At 37.9% G+C, this 17,055-nt stretch overlaps 1 protein-coding gene across 1 annotated transcript in view; it reads right to left on the bottom strand.

Annotated features, from left to right (window-relative positions):
• LAMB4 (laminin subunit beta 4) overlaps positions 1 to 17,055 on the bottom strand; it is a 103,345-nt gene that overhangs the window by 44,159 nt on the left and 42,131 nt on the right. Inside the window, 4 exon segments of the mRNA XM_087820864.1 lie at positions 1,261 to 1,418; positions 1,867 to 2,098; positions 3,388 to 3,531; positions 4,844 to 5,021. Of these exon segments, the coding sequence (XP_087676990.1) occupies positions 1,261 to 1,418; positions 1,867 to 2,098; positions 3,388 to 3,531; positions 4,844 to 5,021 (712 nt within the window).

The raw sequence follows: 17,055 nt of genomic DNA, 5'->3' as shown, positions 1-17,055 counted from the left end.
GCCCGAGATATGTATCTAGAAGTAAAGATGGCTGAAAGTAGTTTCCTTGATGTATGAGTCTAAGAGGGTGTTCTTATTAAACACTGTATGGAGAAACCAGCCCTTCTCTCCTATACTCTTTACCCTTCCAGCCATGAGGCAATTGCATTTGTTCAGGTGCCCAAACTGGGTCTACTCGCCGCATTTTGATTCATCCCATTTAGAAATGCTTTGGTAACCTAGTCTTGTTCTCAATTCTTGAAAACTGGGCCACCAAGCCAAAGTGTACATGGAGAAAAGACTATAAGAAAAGAGGTAAGAATTAACTAGAGACATGTGTAACCATAGAGGTAACAAATAATAAAAATGTTAGCCATGCAATTTATTATCATGATGGTATTTATCACTGAGGAAAATAAGAGCATCATATTTCTAAGTGTGATTAAATCAAGTGGACCTCATAAGTTTTCCTCCCTGTGTACATTACATATTTACACTCATGCTTAAACTATGCAAAATAAAACTTTTCATTGAGCAACAGATACAAATATTGAATTAATGCAGTCTCTATTCAATGCCCAAGTCAGTGCTTCCAGACTTCTGAAAAAATTAGTTGTGTCTGTGAAATACCAAATTGATTGCTTGGAATTATACAAAGAAAGCATTTGACTGGTTAATTTTTTTTTATTTTTTAAATTGCTTATGTTATATGTAATATATATCACATATATTTACTTAGTCACATATATATCTTAACATGTGATGATTTTATTTTAAGGAAATTAATTTGGTTTAAACTCATTTGGTCAGTTAGTTTTCCAGAACAGTATTAAAATTTATAGCTCAATGGGATGAGTTTTAAATTGTCATTTAAAAAAATATATCTTTATTGATTTCAGAGAAAGGAAGGGAGAGGGAGAGAGAGATAAAAACATCAATGATGGGAGAGTCATCATTGATTGGCTGCCTCCTGCAGGCCCCCTACTGGGGATGGAGCCTGCAACCGGGGCATGTGCCCTGACTGGAAATTGAACCGAGATCCCCTGGATCCTAGGTTGGTGCTCAACCACTGAGCCATGCCCAGCCGGGAAGTCATTGGTTTTTGAACCACTCAAATTCTTTGTTCATAAAGCAGCAATTTATCAAATTGTGTCTTCTTACCATTAATTTATATTCTGTAACACTCATTTGACCAAGGCAGATAAATTATTAACATATGATTATTTTTCAGATAGCAGAGTGAAATAAAAGGAAACAACTATCATAAAGTATTCTGCCTACCTGCATAACCTTGAGGACAATTGCAGATTACATCCGAGTTCAAAGGATTTTGATAGCAGGAGTGGGCAAAATACTGATTGCTGGAGGGAACATCTGGACATGGACAAGGATGGCAGGGCTGTCCTGAAGAAGGATTTCCATAGTAACCATCGATGCATCTGTCAAGGCAATTTCTTTTCATCAAAATGTTCCCAGGAAAAGCTTACATGTTAGCCAGCGTGCATTTGTTATGCATTAGGACCATGCAGCTCGGAAAACTCAGTATTTTAGATGATGCCTATTTGCTCTGCACAAGGATTTTTTGCTATTGAAAGTCCCATGGTACAGTCATTAAATTCAGTATAATAGCACTTAATTTACATCTCTTATTTCAGAAATATAAAAACCCAGGTGCCAGGCAAATGTCTGTTATTAATTTAATAGACACTGTCTGGCTTAAAACAAGATTTTGAAGGATGTCAGAATGACACTCTACCTTCCCCACCCAGAGCAATCATTCTACACTTAAACACTGTTGAGTTTCTACTCAATGGTCCTTTCAAGAGTGTTGTGAAATCAGAACAAAAGAAAAAAATTAAAAAATAAAAGTACATATGAATTCCATACCTTTCACAGTTTCTTCCAGTTGTAAACCCCCAACAACTGAAGCATGATCCTGTTTCTGGATTACAAAGCTCAGCAAACGAATTACAAAGGCAAGGGTGGCAGCTGGGAAATCCAAAATAGGCCTGCAGGCACTGGTCTCAATGGAGGCCAGTCACCTCTTCCTGGCAGGGGCACTGTCCTGTTATTTGGTCACATACAGTGCTCTTTGAACCTTGAGGGTGGCAGTGACATGCTAGATAAAGCAAAGAGAAGCATGTTGGTGGGGGCAAGTGGTGTGCTGGTGCAAGAGGTACAGTTCTAATGTTGCAGTCCCTAACTCACCGTCTCATCCCAATCAAGGTGAATAGAGCGAGTCTCTGGAGCAGAGCCTGGCATAGAGCGAGTACCAGGTGACTTGGTTAAATAACAATTCACCCCTTCATTCAACAAACAGTAAGCTGTGAACAATTGGGTCTGATAAATGTTGTTTACATAGAGGAACTGAATAAGTAACGTGTTTCTAATGACTTGAGCTTTTATATATCTTGGCAGTCAAACTTGAAGACTATAAAAAATATCAGACCCCCCCCCCCCCACACACACAAGATGGTCAGATTTTTCTTTTTCCTAGACAAGATAGCAAAGGCTCAGTCCTTTTCTGCTAAATTGTTGAATCATTTGAGCTGATCTTCCACATACAAAAAAAAATGTGATGTCTGTTTGTTTGGCAGGGTGCTGCATGGAAGAAATGTTTGCTCCTTTGTGTATCTCAAGCACTTCATAATTTTTTTAAAAAAAGGAAAAAAAAATGGTGATGGACCTAAGCTCTTTGATGGGCTATTTGCTAGATAGGCAATGACCAGGAAGGTGTGCCGTCTCTCCAAATCATGACTGAAAAGGTGTTTCCCTACCTGAAAAGAGAATTCATGTACCTGGTGTTTTTCATGGTTCCTAAGGCAGGTTTCTGTGGGGAACAGTATTTTCACTAATGGTTTACATGGTGAACAAAGAACTGTATACCCTGACATGACAGCCATGATAACTGGATTTACACCTGAAGGTGAAGCCCCATCTAAGTCCACAAAATGAGTTCTGAGACTTTGTGACCCCAAGCATCAGAAAGCATAATATCCTGGTCACAGTGTTGTCCCCTTTCTCAACTTCCCAATCTCATCATTGTTTTAGCCTTTCCAGCCACCAGGCTTACGCACCTGATTGTACAGCTGGGTTTGCACAGCCAACTCCCCTCATGGTGTTCCCACAGCCTACCTGGACTACCCTCTCTCTGACACAGACTGCAAACTCCCAGAAGCATGGACCATGGTTTTATCATACTCATGCTTCCTAGCAGAGCTCTGCACAGTGAATGGATGAATGAAAGACAGTAGAAAAAATTTCAGTATATTTTATCTACATAGTCTGAGTAATGTAGTCAAATTCCCAATCCTCTCCCCTTTTAGACTCCCCACATCAATTTTCCTGCCTTCAAAGCTCCAAGGTTGTGAACAAGAGTGTTTCCACCATCTTTTTTTTGTTACATACAGTGACAGCCATGATGCCCCAAACCGTAGCTTCCTGTTGAGCACCTGTCACAGTGGCGCCCGGCTACACGAGGCTTACAATGGCACTGGCCTCCAAGTGGGCTGCAGCTGGTCCCGGCCGAGCCCTGGGGGTGACACTTACAGGCTGCAAGAAACAAAAGAAGAAAGTTAGAGGTGAAGGAAGTGACAGAGAACCACCTTATGCTCTTAGTAGCTTTAGTTCGCCTCTCTTTCATTTGGTGCCTCTCCAGTCCTTAATCCCTTATCTATTAAAGGGGGATAATATAGGATCTACTTCGTGGGATTATAAGGATTAAAGGTAATAATGCCTGTGAAGTACTTAGAACAGTGTTTGGCATATAGTAAGTGCTCAATAAACATTACTTAAATATAACAACAATAAACATTACTTAAGTTTAATGAAAGGCTTAAAATAAGTTGTTTTAATAATTAATTGTTCCAATTTAATATTATTATTGATATTATTATTACTTCAATTCCTGATTATCTATGTTGGTGCTGGACTATACCTTTGATTTTTCTTTTTTTTTTTTTTTAAAAAAATTACTGATTTTTATATATAGAGAGAAAAAGAAACATTGATTTGTTGTTCCACTTATTTATGCATTCATTGGTTGATTCTTGTAAGTGCCCTCACTAGGAATCAAACCTGCAACCTTGGCTTATCAGGACAACACTCTAACCAACTGAACTTACCTTTGATTTTTCTTATTCCATATTTTTCACCAGATTGTGGACACCCTGAAGCTATAGCCCTTCAATATGGTGGAAAAAGCATTTGCCTGGAACTTATGAAGCCCAGGCTCTCACTGTAGCTGTCACTCTATAGCAACTGTTTCTCAGCTGGGGAGAATTTTGTTCCCAGAGGGCATATGTCACCATTTGGAGACATTTTTGGACATTACAACCAGAACAAGGGTGCTACTGGTATCAGGTGGGTAGAGGGTAGGGAGGTTGCTAAATATCTTATAATGCACAGGACACATCCCACCCCTATCCCCACAACTAAGCATTATCCAGGCCCAAACTGGGAAATTGCCAAGGGTAAGAAACCTGCTCTATAGCTTAGTGCAATGGACAAGTAATGTTTTTGGACACTAGTCGTCTCATTTATTAAATGAACGTTTGGGGATGAAAGAAGTTGTTTAGAATTTATTTCAGCCCTAAAATCCGAGGATTCTAAATAAATACATGTTTTAGGACTATTGTTCCAACAATCTAGCATTTTAAAGCTACTGCAAGGCTCCACTTTTTATGTAATTCCTGTACTGCACATTATGATTCCAACACAAGAACAGACTGTGTATTTAGTCATTGGGCAAGTGATTGGTTGTTTGGAATAGATGATAAAGTACATTAAATTGATTCACTCATGTCCCCAAAAGCATTTTTATGGGTAGCAGTGCTTCAGTAGAGGCTACTACACAGATACTCACCCACTGCCCCATCATGTAGCCTGGCAGACATGCTGGCTATACACCTTTCACATGCACCAGGGAGCACCTGAGCTCCCGGCTCGCAGGCAATTTCAGCACAGGTGTGCAGTGGATATTCCTCTAAATCCAGCTTGCTGAAGAAATCCTCCAATGCATTGATTTGGGGTAGAAGACCAAGCTTTTAAAATAACGAGAAAAGAAGACCTGTTCACAACTGTCTCCTGTTCAGATTTCAGTTATAAAAAATCAGATTCATATATGAGAATAACGGTTGAAAAAGGACCGAGTTTAGTTCTTTAAATTGCTTATGACTAAATATTTTAAGACTTTCAACTTATTTAAGAAGTCTTCAACTAAATATAGGGTGTCTCCCAAAAATGTATACTTATTTTGAATGATTATAAAGTCAGTGTTTATTAACATACATTTCATTTTCAAAATTTAAAAGAATCTACAGAAGTGAATACTTTTTTTTTGGTCAATGCCTGTTTTCAAACAGATGACCATTCTGGCCTAGGTACTGCTGATGAGATGAAGCAGTGGAATTGCAGATATCAAGAATCATTTCATTCCTCCATATTTGTGAGCTCTCAATTCATCAGCTGTTGCTGGTTTTGTACCATAAACTTTATATTTTATGTATCCCCTTAAAAAAGTTTAGAGGGTAAATTTTCTTTGTTCAAAGCTTAGTGTGGCTTCATCCATTATTTCAAATCAATTAAATATGAAAAGGAGTGAAAATTATCAGCTTTTAATGTGTGTATACATTTTTGGGGACACAAGGTGGACACTTAGAATAATTATAAAGGCAGTGTTTGTACTTCAACTGCATTTTCAAACTTCCTAGTAGCATTTTAGGATGAATTTCCTTTGTTCAAAGCTTAGTCTGGCTGAAAAAAAAGAAACATCAATTGAGCTATCAGCTATTATTAGTGTATATATGTTTTTGGGACACCCTGTATTTTCATCTATTGACCAATGGCAAAGAAAATAATTAAGCCTGTATCTTTTTACTGTCCTTACTACTATATTTTTAACTTGCTAATAAATTTGTCTTAGATTTGAAAAACTTTTAACTAGACTACTTGTAGTGAGAAATTATGGCTTAGGGCTTTCCATAGTATTATAGTGGAACTCTAATTCCACTAAATTCTTCTTTAAAAGTTTTGTCTTTTTCAATTACATATGAAAATGGTATTTTACATAAAACTATATATGCTTCTTGGATATTCACAAAATAGATTAACATATCAAGGGCTCTGAGAAGTCCTGCAAGAAAGATACTCTTTAAACTCTGTGTTTTCAGATGTATTTAGTCATTTGGTCCTATATTCAAATAATACTAACATCTCATAGAATCAATAAGTCACAGATGCATTTTGGAATTTGCTGGCTTAGAACATACAGCTATTATGGGACAAATGCATTATAGGTTTATTCTCAGAGAAATAATCTATAGTTTAACATCTATGTGAAGAAAAGCTTTCTAGTTATATTTTTTGAGAAGATTTTATCTAAGTTATAGCCTAATACTATCTGAATAGTTTATTTATAGCTTAACTGATATAGTAGCAAATGTGTTGGTACAGCAGATTAATCACACCAAGTTGGTCATTTTGAATGACTGATGGAAAAACAGCATTGAAAATAAGTTTTGATTCAGCAGGTCATGTTAAGAGAGTGAACCCGGTGGCACAGATAAATCTCTGATCTTTTTGCTTTGTCTATACTGAAACTACTTTCCATGTTCCTTTAACTTGAACCCTCTCCAGTCCTTCTCTGTTTGTCCGTTGACACACCTGAGGTGGAATTTAACCCTAGATGACTATTTTAAAGTGTCTTCACTCCTTAGACCTCTAACCTCATTTTCCCTGTACTCTCAGCATACGTCATTGTTTCTTAATTCTCTTACGTCACAGAGAAAATAGACCCAGCAAAGGCACTGAGCCCCCTACTTCCTGCTTCCCAAACACCTGTCTCACAGGGACTACCACCTGCCCTTGACTCTCTGTGCTGACTCAGGAAGAAGGACCCCAGTGGAAGCGGTGTCCCTCTGCTATTCCCTCTGCCACCAGGGCACTTTTCTGTGGATTATGCTTTCTTTCTTTAATCTCAACTGGCATTTAAATGTACTTATGCCTCTCCTATCTATAAAATCACCTCCTTGACTTCATTTAATGCTCTGACAGCCAAATTTCTTGAAAAATTGTTTCTTTGTCATCCCTACTGCCTCCTCTCCCATTCGCCTTTTATGCCTATGCAGTACCTATCCTTCCACACATAACTAAATGTTTGGTTCTTCAGGATTCTCTCATTGGCCCCCTTTTTACTCCAAACCCACTTCCTAGGTCTTGACAATGCCGTGTCTTTGGTTACCATCTATAGATTGCTGACATGGGAATTTACATTTCCTGCTCATATCTCAATCGTGGGCTCCCTATCTGCACAGATATGCACAGGCAAGCCTATTGGTTATCCACAGGTACTGCTAAACACACACACCTGAAACCTGCTTTCCCTTCTGTGCCTGTTGTTAGGAAGTAATGCTGCAATCCACCAGGCTGCTCAGTGTAGAAAATGGGTGAAGGTCATCTCTGCCTCTTTGTCATCAATATTCCACACCCACCCACACCCCCATATATCAACTCTATCATAAGCGTGGTCAATCTGACTTCTTAAATATGTCTAAGATGTATTTATTGCTCTTTTTCTCCCTGTCACTTCCCTAATTTGGGGTCACCTAGATTACCATAGTGGCAGCCCAATAGATGTCTCATCTTCTACTCTCCTCCCTTCCCCATCAGTATTCTACTGTAGAGTCATAGTAATACTTTAAAAGGCAATTTGTACAGCTAATCCCCTCCTTAAAACTTTTCAGTGGCTTCCCATTGCCTCAGGATAAAATCTAAGCTTCATCTGTATCCATTCATTCATCCCTTCATTCACTCATTCATTTCTCTCAACTCCGTGGTTCTCAATATGGGAGAACCCTAGGGGGCATTTTGGAAATTCCAAGGGGTGATTTTGGTTGTCACCACAATTGGGTGAGGTGTGTGACTAGGATCTAGTGGGTGGGGATAAAAAATGCTAGACATTCTCACAAAAAGAAAAATAATTCCTTGTCTTCTACAGTAGGTTTTGAATATTCCACTGAAAATCCATGAAGAAGAAATCCCTGTTTATAATTATGAGTTGAAAGCCTTACTCTGTTTTTAAAACATGTTAAACGTGTTTTTAACGCTCCTGCTTTCATGGCTGTCTTGTACATAATGACTCTACATGTATGAGCATCCCCTGTTTCCTTGTGTCTTGTGGTGCATTTATGCCTGTGCATACAGATATAGCAGCACATATTATTGCTTTGTAAATTACTGTACTTTTGTATTTGCACATTACCTTGATATTATTTGCAAGTTCTTTATGCAGGTAGACTATATGACCTATGAGTTTCATTTCAGGATAGTGAAGAGTGTTATAAAATATTTGTAATAAAAAAAGGGGAGCTGGGGCAGGTGATGTTGAGAACCACTGCTTGAGCCACACTGAACTTCTCAGTTTAGTGCCCTATTGCAGCTCCCAGTACCTCTGATACCATGTTGTCATGTCCTGTGTTACTCTCTGCATCTCCTCTTTAGAGAGTAAGCCTCAGCATGGCAGGGAAGGTACTTGTTGCTTTACACCTGTGCCTACCACAGTGTCTAGTTTACACTATGTGCTGCATGCAAATTTGTTCAATAAGGAAGTATATATACATTTCTAGTACTGTATCTTTAAGTTGATCTTAAAGTACTGTATCTTTAAGAAGCTTCTGCTTCTAAGGAATCTGACCCAAAACAGGGACCTTCCGCCTTTTCTGAGATTTCTGACAGTTTGCCAAGATCAGCTTACTCTCTTAATTTTTAATGACTCTACTTTTTCCAAACACAAACGAAGTGGGGAGAGACGCAGAAGAAGGCCAGATGGGCTAGGGTTGGGGATGACTGCAGCCAACTAGGGGTTAATTATTCAGAGTTATTGGTCTGAGCCAGTTTAGAGTTGTCCATTTTTGGCATCAAACAGATGGAGCAAATGACAAGAGTCTCTGTCAGCTATAGGATTTTGTAATGCCATGGTTCACTTCTCCTAGAAGCTTAGAAGCACTTTCTGTTTACCAAGTGCAGTCCATTCTATGGTTCTAAAGAATGGCAGTTTTATATTCTAGGATACCTAATATACTTTTGACTCCAAACAAACTTTTATAAAAGCACATATTATGTACTCAGGGGGACTGAAAAACAATCTATCTCACTATGCTTGCCAAACAAAAGGAATTTATGCAGAAGGAGCATCCAGGGATGAACAGAACTTTCATCCGGTCTTCTTGGTAATCCATCTTAGTTTTAGATGCAAATGTTAACTTGGCTGCAGAGAATAAACTCTGAAAGGACCAAGTCCCAAGCAGTCAAGTATCTTCCCAGAGCAGCGAAATTGGTGGTGTGGAAATACCTACACGAGTCTGTAATCATAAAATGTGCAGTGATTTTCTCCTACTGGACACTCTGGCTCAGGGTCTACAGGGGACATTGACCTTCCTGTTAAGATCTTCCTGCCTGCCAGCTGCTATGGCATTGCCTGCTATAGGCTCACAGCTGTCCTCTTCTCCAGGAAACTGGGTCTGCCACCTTGTTAATGCACTCAAAGGGGGCCAGGGGCATGCTGTGGTGAGCCTCTAGACAGTGACTTGGGCACATGCAGGCCCACCACTTTGCCTCTAGTTGGAAAAAATTATGTGGTGTAATTCATATTTTAGAGCTCTGTGTGGGGTCAAGCTGCAGCTACACTTCAATGGAGGCCACATCCTTGCTTTGGTCCTTCCCTGTCCTCTGTTATCCCCCTCACGCCTTTTCTCCTGCCCACATGCCCTCAGTAAATCAGGTGCACCTGAGTTCCTGTCTCAGCTTCTAAGAAATTTGACCTAAATCAGGGGCCTACAGTCTCTTCTGAGATTTCTGACAGTTTTCTAAAATCAGCTTACTCTCTTAATTTTTATATAGGTTTCAGGGTTCCCATACTTAAATAAGAGAATGATTGTTTGAAAACAGATCAGATATATTCTTAAGTTAATTTCATATTATCTACTTATATTATGTACCTATCAAACATCATTGCCATGATTTTGTTTACATGACTGTCTTTTGTATCAGGCTGAGAATTCTTAGAGGGCAAGAACCATATTTTATACCCAGGAACCAGCAGTGCCTGGGCCATACACACTCAATAGATAGAGGATGAATGGACAATTTGGATGGATGAATTTAATACAGCATCTAGTGATAATCTCAGGAGTTTATGAAGTTTAGAAATATTTAGAATATAGATTTAAAATGAGGAGTAAGTTGGCTCTTATAACTTTGAATTTCATGACTATTACTATTATTAACATCCCTTTGTGATTTAGGGCTTTCTTATTTTCCTCTGTTTCCTTTCTTTACTCTGCCTGGGTTCCCAACTTTTAGCATTTCCCATCCCCCCCCACCCCCGGATTAAACATGTAGGATATAATTTTCTTCCTTTGTAACTTATATACATCTTCATGAGCACAGTTTTATTATTTATTTATTTATTTATTTATTTATTTATTTATTTATTTATTTATTTATTATTTATAAATGTTTTTATTGATTTTAGAGAGAGGAAGGGAGAGGGAGAGAGATAATGAGAGAGTCATTAATCAACTGCCTGCTGCATGCCCTTTACTGGGGATCCAGCTCCCAACCCGGGCATGTGCCCTGCCTAGGAATTGAACTATGATCTCCTTGATCCTAGTTTGATGCTCAACTGCTGAACCATGCTGAGCCCGGGCAAAACACTGAAATGTTATATTAAACTTTCAACATTATTATAAAGGTGCTTTATAATAGGGTTTGATTATAGGTATTATATATATATATATAATTTTTATTTTATTTTTGTTTAAAATATTACAGATGTCCCTTTTTCTCCCCAATGACCCATTTCATCCCATCCCTTCCCCCTCCCAAGTCCTTGTCCCCGCCATTGTCCTTGTCCTTGGGTTGTGCATATATGCATATAAATTCTTTGGTTACTCTCTCCCCCTCCACTCACCCACCCTCCTCCATCCCTCTGACATTCATCAGTCTCATCTATGCTTCCATGTCATTGAATCTATTCTGTTCATCAGTTCATTAAGTTCTTTAGATTCCACGTATAAGCGAGATCATGTGATATTTGTCTTTCTCTGTCTGCCTTATTTCACTTAACATAATATTCTCCAGGTCTATCCATACTGTCCCAAAGGGTACGAGATTCTTCTTCTTTACAGCTGCATAGTATTCCATGGTATAAATGCCCCAGAGCTTTTTACCCACTCATCTACTGATGGGCACTTGGGCTGTTTCCAGATCTTAGCTATTGTAAACTGTGCTGCTATGAACATCAGGGAGCATATATTCTTTCTGATGAATGTTTCAGGATTCTTAGGATACATTCCTAGGAGCAGAATCTCTGGGTCAAATGGTAGCTCCATTTCTAATTTTTTGAGGAACCTCCATACTGTTTTCCATAGTGGCTGCACCAGTCTGCATTCCCAGCAGCAGTGTACTAGGGTTCCCCTTTCTCCACACCCTTGTCAGAAAATGCCGTTTGTTAATTTCTTGATGGTAGCCATTCTGACAGGTGTGAAGTGATACCTCATTGTGGTTTTAATTTGCATCTCTGATGATTAGCGACCTTGAGCATTTTCTCCTGTGTCTCTTGGCCATCTGTATGTCCTCTTTGGAGAAGTGTCTATTCAAGTCCTTTGCCCATTTCTTAATTGGGTTGTTTGTCTTCCTCTAGCTGAGTGCTATGAGTTCTTTGTACACTTTGGAAATTAGCCCCTTATCAGATACATCCTTGGCAAATATGTTTACCCAGACCATGGGGTTCCTTTGTATTTTGAGGCTGTTTTCTTTTGCTGTACAGAAGCTTTTCAGTTTGATGTAGTCCCATATGTTTATTTTTTCTTTTGTTTCTCTTGCCCTAGGAGATGTATCAGTGAAAAGTCCACTACATGGGATGTCTGTGACTTTACTGCCTATGTTTTCTTCCAGGATTTTTATGGTTTTGTGACTTACATTTAAGTCTTTTATCCATTTTGAGTTTATTTTTGTGTATGGTAAAAGTTGGTGGTCTAGTTTCATTCTTTTGCATGTATCTGTCCAATTTTCCCAGCAGCATTTATTGAAGAGGCTGTCTTTACTCCATTGGATACTCTTGCCTCCTTTGTCAAATATTAACTGACCATAATGGTGTGGGTCTATTTCTGGGGTCTCTGTTCTGTTCCATTGATCTATAAGCCTGTTGTTGTACCAATACCAGGCCGTTTTGATTACAGTGGCTTTGAAATACAGTTTGAAGTCTGGTAATGTGATCCTTCCCACTCTGTTCTTTTTTCTCAAGATGGCTGCAGCTATTCAAGGTCTTTTTTGGTTCCATATAAATTTTTGAAATGTTTGTTCTAGATCTGTGAAATATGTTGTTGGTATTTTAATAGGAATTGCATTGAATTTATAAATTGCTTTGGGTAGTATGGACATTTTAATGATATTAATTCTTCCAATCCATGAGCATGGTATATTCTTTCACTTGTTTAAATCTTCCTCTATTTCTTTTTTCAATGTCATGTAGTTTTCCAAGTACAGGTCTTTTACATCCTTGGTTAACTTTATTCCTAGGTATCTTATTTTGTTAGTTGCAATTGTAAATGTTATTGCTTTTTTAGTTTCTCTCTCTGAAAGTTCATTGTTGTTGTATAAGAATGCCATTGATTTCCAGATGTTGATTTTGTATCCAGGTACCTTGCGAAATTCGTTTGTCAAGTCTAGTAGTACTTTGATGGAGTCTTTAGCGTTTTCTATGTACAATATTATGTCATCTGCAAATAATAACAGTTTTACTTCCTCCTTTCCAATTTGGATACCTTTTATGTTATCTTCCTGTCTGATGGCTATGGCGAGGACTTCCAGTACTATGTTGAATAAGAGTGGTGAAAGTGGACATCCCTGTCTTGTTCCGGTTTTTAATGGAAATGGTTTTAGTTTTTGCCCATTGAGTATGATGTTGGCTGTAGGTCTATCATATATGGCCTTTATTATGTTGAGGTATGATCTCTCTATTCCCACTTTGCTGAGAGTTTTTATCAGCAATGGGTGCTGGATTTTGTCAAATGCTTTTCCTGCATCTATTGATATGATCATATGATTTTTGTCCTTCATTTTGTTTATGTGATGTATCACATTTATTGATTTGCTGATGTTGTATCAGCCTTGCATCCCTGGAATAAATCCCACTTGGTTATGATGTATGATCTTTTTAATGTATTGCTGGATCTGGTTTGCTAGTAATTCAGTGAGGATTTTATCATCTATGTTCATCAGGGATATTGGCCTGTAATTTTCTTTCTTTGTAGCATCTTTATCTGGTTTTGGGATTAGGATGATGCTAGCCTCATAAAAAGAGTTTGGGAGTTTTCCCTTGTGTTGAATTTTCTGGAATAGTTTGAATAGAATAGGTGTTAATTCTTCATTAAATATTCAGTTAAACTCGCCTGTAAATCCATCTGGAACGGGACTTTTGTTTACTGGGAGTTTTTTGATTACTGCTTCAATTTCATTAGTTGTTATTGGCCTATTCAGGTTTTCTGCCTCTTCTTGATTCAGCTTTGGAAGGTAGTATGCTTCTAGGAATTTGTCCATTTTCCCCCATGTTGTCCAGTTTGTTGGCATATAGTTGCTCATAATATTTTCTTACAATCCTTTGTAGTTCTGTTGGGTTGGTTGTTATATAGCCTCTTTCATTTCTGATTTTATTTATTTGGGTCCACTCTCTTTGTTTCTTAGTGAGTCTGGCTAAAGGTGCATCAATCTTATTTACCTTTTCGAAGAACCAGCTCTTGGTTTCATTGATTTTTTGAATTTTTGTTAGTCTCTATGTCATTAATCTCTGCTCTGAGTTTTATTATTTCCTTCCTTGTACTTCCTTGGGGCTTTTCTTGCTGTTCTCATTCTAGTTCTTTTAGTTGTTGTGTTAGATGGTTCATTAGATCTTTTTCTTGTTTCTTGAGATAGGCCTGTAATGCTATGAATTTTCCTCTCAGGACTGCTTTCCCTGTGTCCCACAGATTTTGGGTTGTTGTCCGCTCATTTTCATTTTTTTCCATGAAGTGTTTGATTTCTTACTTGATCTCATTAACAACCCATTCATTGTTTAATAGCATGCTATTTAGCCTCCATGTGTTTGAATATTTTTGAGTTTTTTTATAGTGGTTGATTTCTAGTTTCATGGCATTGTGATCCGAGAAGATGCTTGATATGATTTCAGTCCTCTTATATTTGTAGAGACTTGCCTTGTGCCATAACATGTGGTCTATTTTTGAGAATGTTCCATGTGCACTTGAGAAGAATATGTATTCTGCTGCTTTGGGGAAAAATGTTCTGTAAATGTCAATTAAATCTAATAGGTCTAGTGATTCATTTAAGGTCTGTGTTTCCCTGTTGATTTTTCGCCTTGATGATCTGTCCAGTGTTGGCCGTGGGGTGTTAAAGTCCCCCACTATGAATGTGTTGCTGTCAGTCTGCCCCTTAAACTCCCCTAGAAATTTTTTATATATTTAGGTGCTCCTGTATTGGGTACATAAATGTTCATAAGGGTTATTTCCTCCTGTTGGATTGATCCCTTTAGTAATATGTAGTGACCATCTTTGTCTCTTGTTATGGTCTTTATTTTGAAGTCTGTTTTGTCAGAAATAAGAATTGCTACTTCAGCTTTCTTTTCCTTTCCATTTGCATGGAATATTTTACTCCATCCCTTCACTTTTAGCCTGTGTGAGTTTTTTCTCTCAGGTGGGTCACTTGTAGACAGCATATATTTGGGTCCTGTTTTCTTATCTATTCAGCTACCCTTTGTTTTTGGATTGGACCATTTATTCCATTTACATTTAAGGTTACTATTGATATCAACTTATTTAATACCGTTTTTCCTCTTTGTGTTGACCTACCTTTCTCTCACTATTCTTTCTTTTTCTTAAAGTAGTCCTTTTAGCATTTCTTTTTTTCTTTTTCTTTTTTTTCTAAATATCTTTATTGATTTCAGAGAGAGGAAAGGAGAGGGAGAGCTAGAAACATCAATGATGAGAGAGTCATTGATCAGCTGCAGCCCCCAACCAGGCATGTGCCCTGACCGGGAATCGAACCCTGATCGCCTGGATTCCTAGGTCGACGCTTAACCGCTGAGCCACACCCGGCCGGGCTTTTAGCATTTCTTGCAATGCTGGTTTAGTGGTACTGAACTCCTTTAGCCTTTTTTTAATCTGTGAAGCTCTTTATTTCACCTTCAATTTTAAATGATAGCCTTGCTGGATAAAGCAATCTTGGTGGCATGTTCTTGCTTTTCATTACTTGGAGAACTTCATGCCACTCCCTTCTGGCCTGAAGAGTTTCTGTTGAGAAATCAGCTGTCAGCCTTATGGGGTTTCCCTTGTATGTCACTGCTTGTCTCTCTCTTGCAGCCGTTAATATTTTCTCTTTGTCCTTGACATTTGCCATTTTAATTATGATGTGTCTTGGAGTGGTTCTCTTTGGGTCTCTCTTGTTTGGAACCCTCTGGAGCACAGTTCTATTTAAAGCTCCTTGGCTGAGAATTTGAATTGTGTGGCTAGGGGAATCATGACAGTTAGAATTTCCCATTCAAGAGTTTGTTTCTTCTTTCTAAACTTTGTTTCTACTATAATATGGTAGAATCTCACCACAATAGTATATGGCCCTCTGGGTGCAGGCTTTAGACCACTTTTGGCTAAAATTCCCATATAAAATACAAATCACCTAATTAAAACTTAATTTCAGAGAAATAATGAATAATTTTTATTTAGTATAAGTATGTCTCATGCAATATTTGAGGGCAATATTTAGGACATATTTTATACTGCATTTAAATTTAATTGGGTGTCCTGTTTCTTTCTTTCCTCCCTTCTTCCCTCCCTTCTCTCTAACTCTTTCCTCCCTCCTTCCCTCCTTTCCTTCCTTCCTTCCTTCCTTCCTTCCTTCCTTCCTTCCTTCCTTCCTTCCTTCCTTCCTTCCTTCCTTTTTTGATAAATCTTGCAATCTACCATTGGTAAAATAATCTTAAAACAATGGCTTTTTTTGATGTTATAATAGCTGAACTTGTTGAATAAAATCCAAGATTTAAGATGATGAAAATAACAAAGTTCCCAGATAAAAATTTAAAATGTTCAATAGTGAAAAACTGAACTTTGAAGAGACAATTCACAAAATATGGATAAGTAGCTAATTAAATCAGGGTTCAACAAACTTCCTATAAAAGGCCAGAAAGTAAATATTTCTGGCTTTGAAGTCTTAAGGTCTCTGTTATAACTACTCAGCTCTGCTTTTGTAGCTTGAAAACAGCTGTAGATAATATGTAAACATAATATGGCATGGCTGTATTCCAATATAATTTGTAGGTTGTAGTTTGTCAATTAAATCAAGATATTAGAAGATACTCACAAATATTTAAAAATACAATTTAAACAAAGCAATTTGATTTTTATACACAAAATTGCTTTTTAAAACTCCCAAAAAACTCTATACAATTCTTCTGAAGATGAATGAAGCTAGTACTTTCATACATTATTGGTAATCCTGAAAATTAATTGGAAAATGGCTTCCACAAATTAATTTGATGAGTTATTTCAAGAGCCATAAAACCTTGGATACATATGACTATATTTTAAAATATTGAAAAATATGTACCAACTATATACATAGTGAAAAACAGAAGCAATTATTCCACAAGTAGGGGAACAGACAAGTAAATCATATAAATTTACTTGGTGCCGAACCCTGCCCAGTGACAAGCTTGGGTCTGAAATGCACAGACAGAGTGGTTTGGAAGCACCATCTGTAGTCCAATTCTTTGGCAGATAGATGCTGAAAGTAGTCACTCAAAATAAACAAAAACCAAAAATAAGATAGAAACAGACTCATATACGCAGAGAACAGACCGATAGATGCAGGATGGAGGAGTGTTGGAAGTCTGGGTGAAAAAGGTGAAGGGACTGAGAAGTACACATTGGCAGCTACAGAATAGTCATGGGGATGTAAAGTACAGCACAGGGAATACAGTCAGTAATATTATAGTAAGTATGTATGGTGCCAGGCAGGTACTGGGAATATTCA

This window comes from Miniopterus natalensis, chromosome 10, assembly GCF_054644295.1.
Source record: "Miniopterus natalensis isolate mMinNat1 chromosome 10, mMinNat1.hap1, whole genome shotgun sequence".
Taxonomy (NCBI): domain Eukaryota; kingdom Metazoa; phylum Chordata; class Mammalia; order Chiroptera; family Miniopteridae; genus Miniopterus; species Miniopterus natalensis.
The sequence above is the reverse complement of the archived record's forward strand: the minus strand, read 5'-3'. Positions and strand labels throughout refer to the sequence as shown.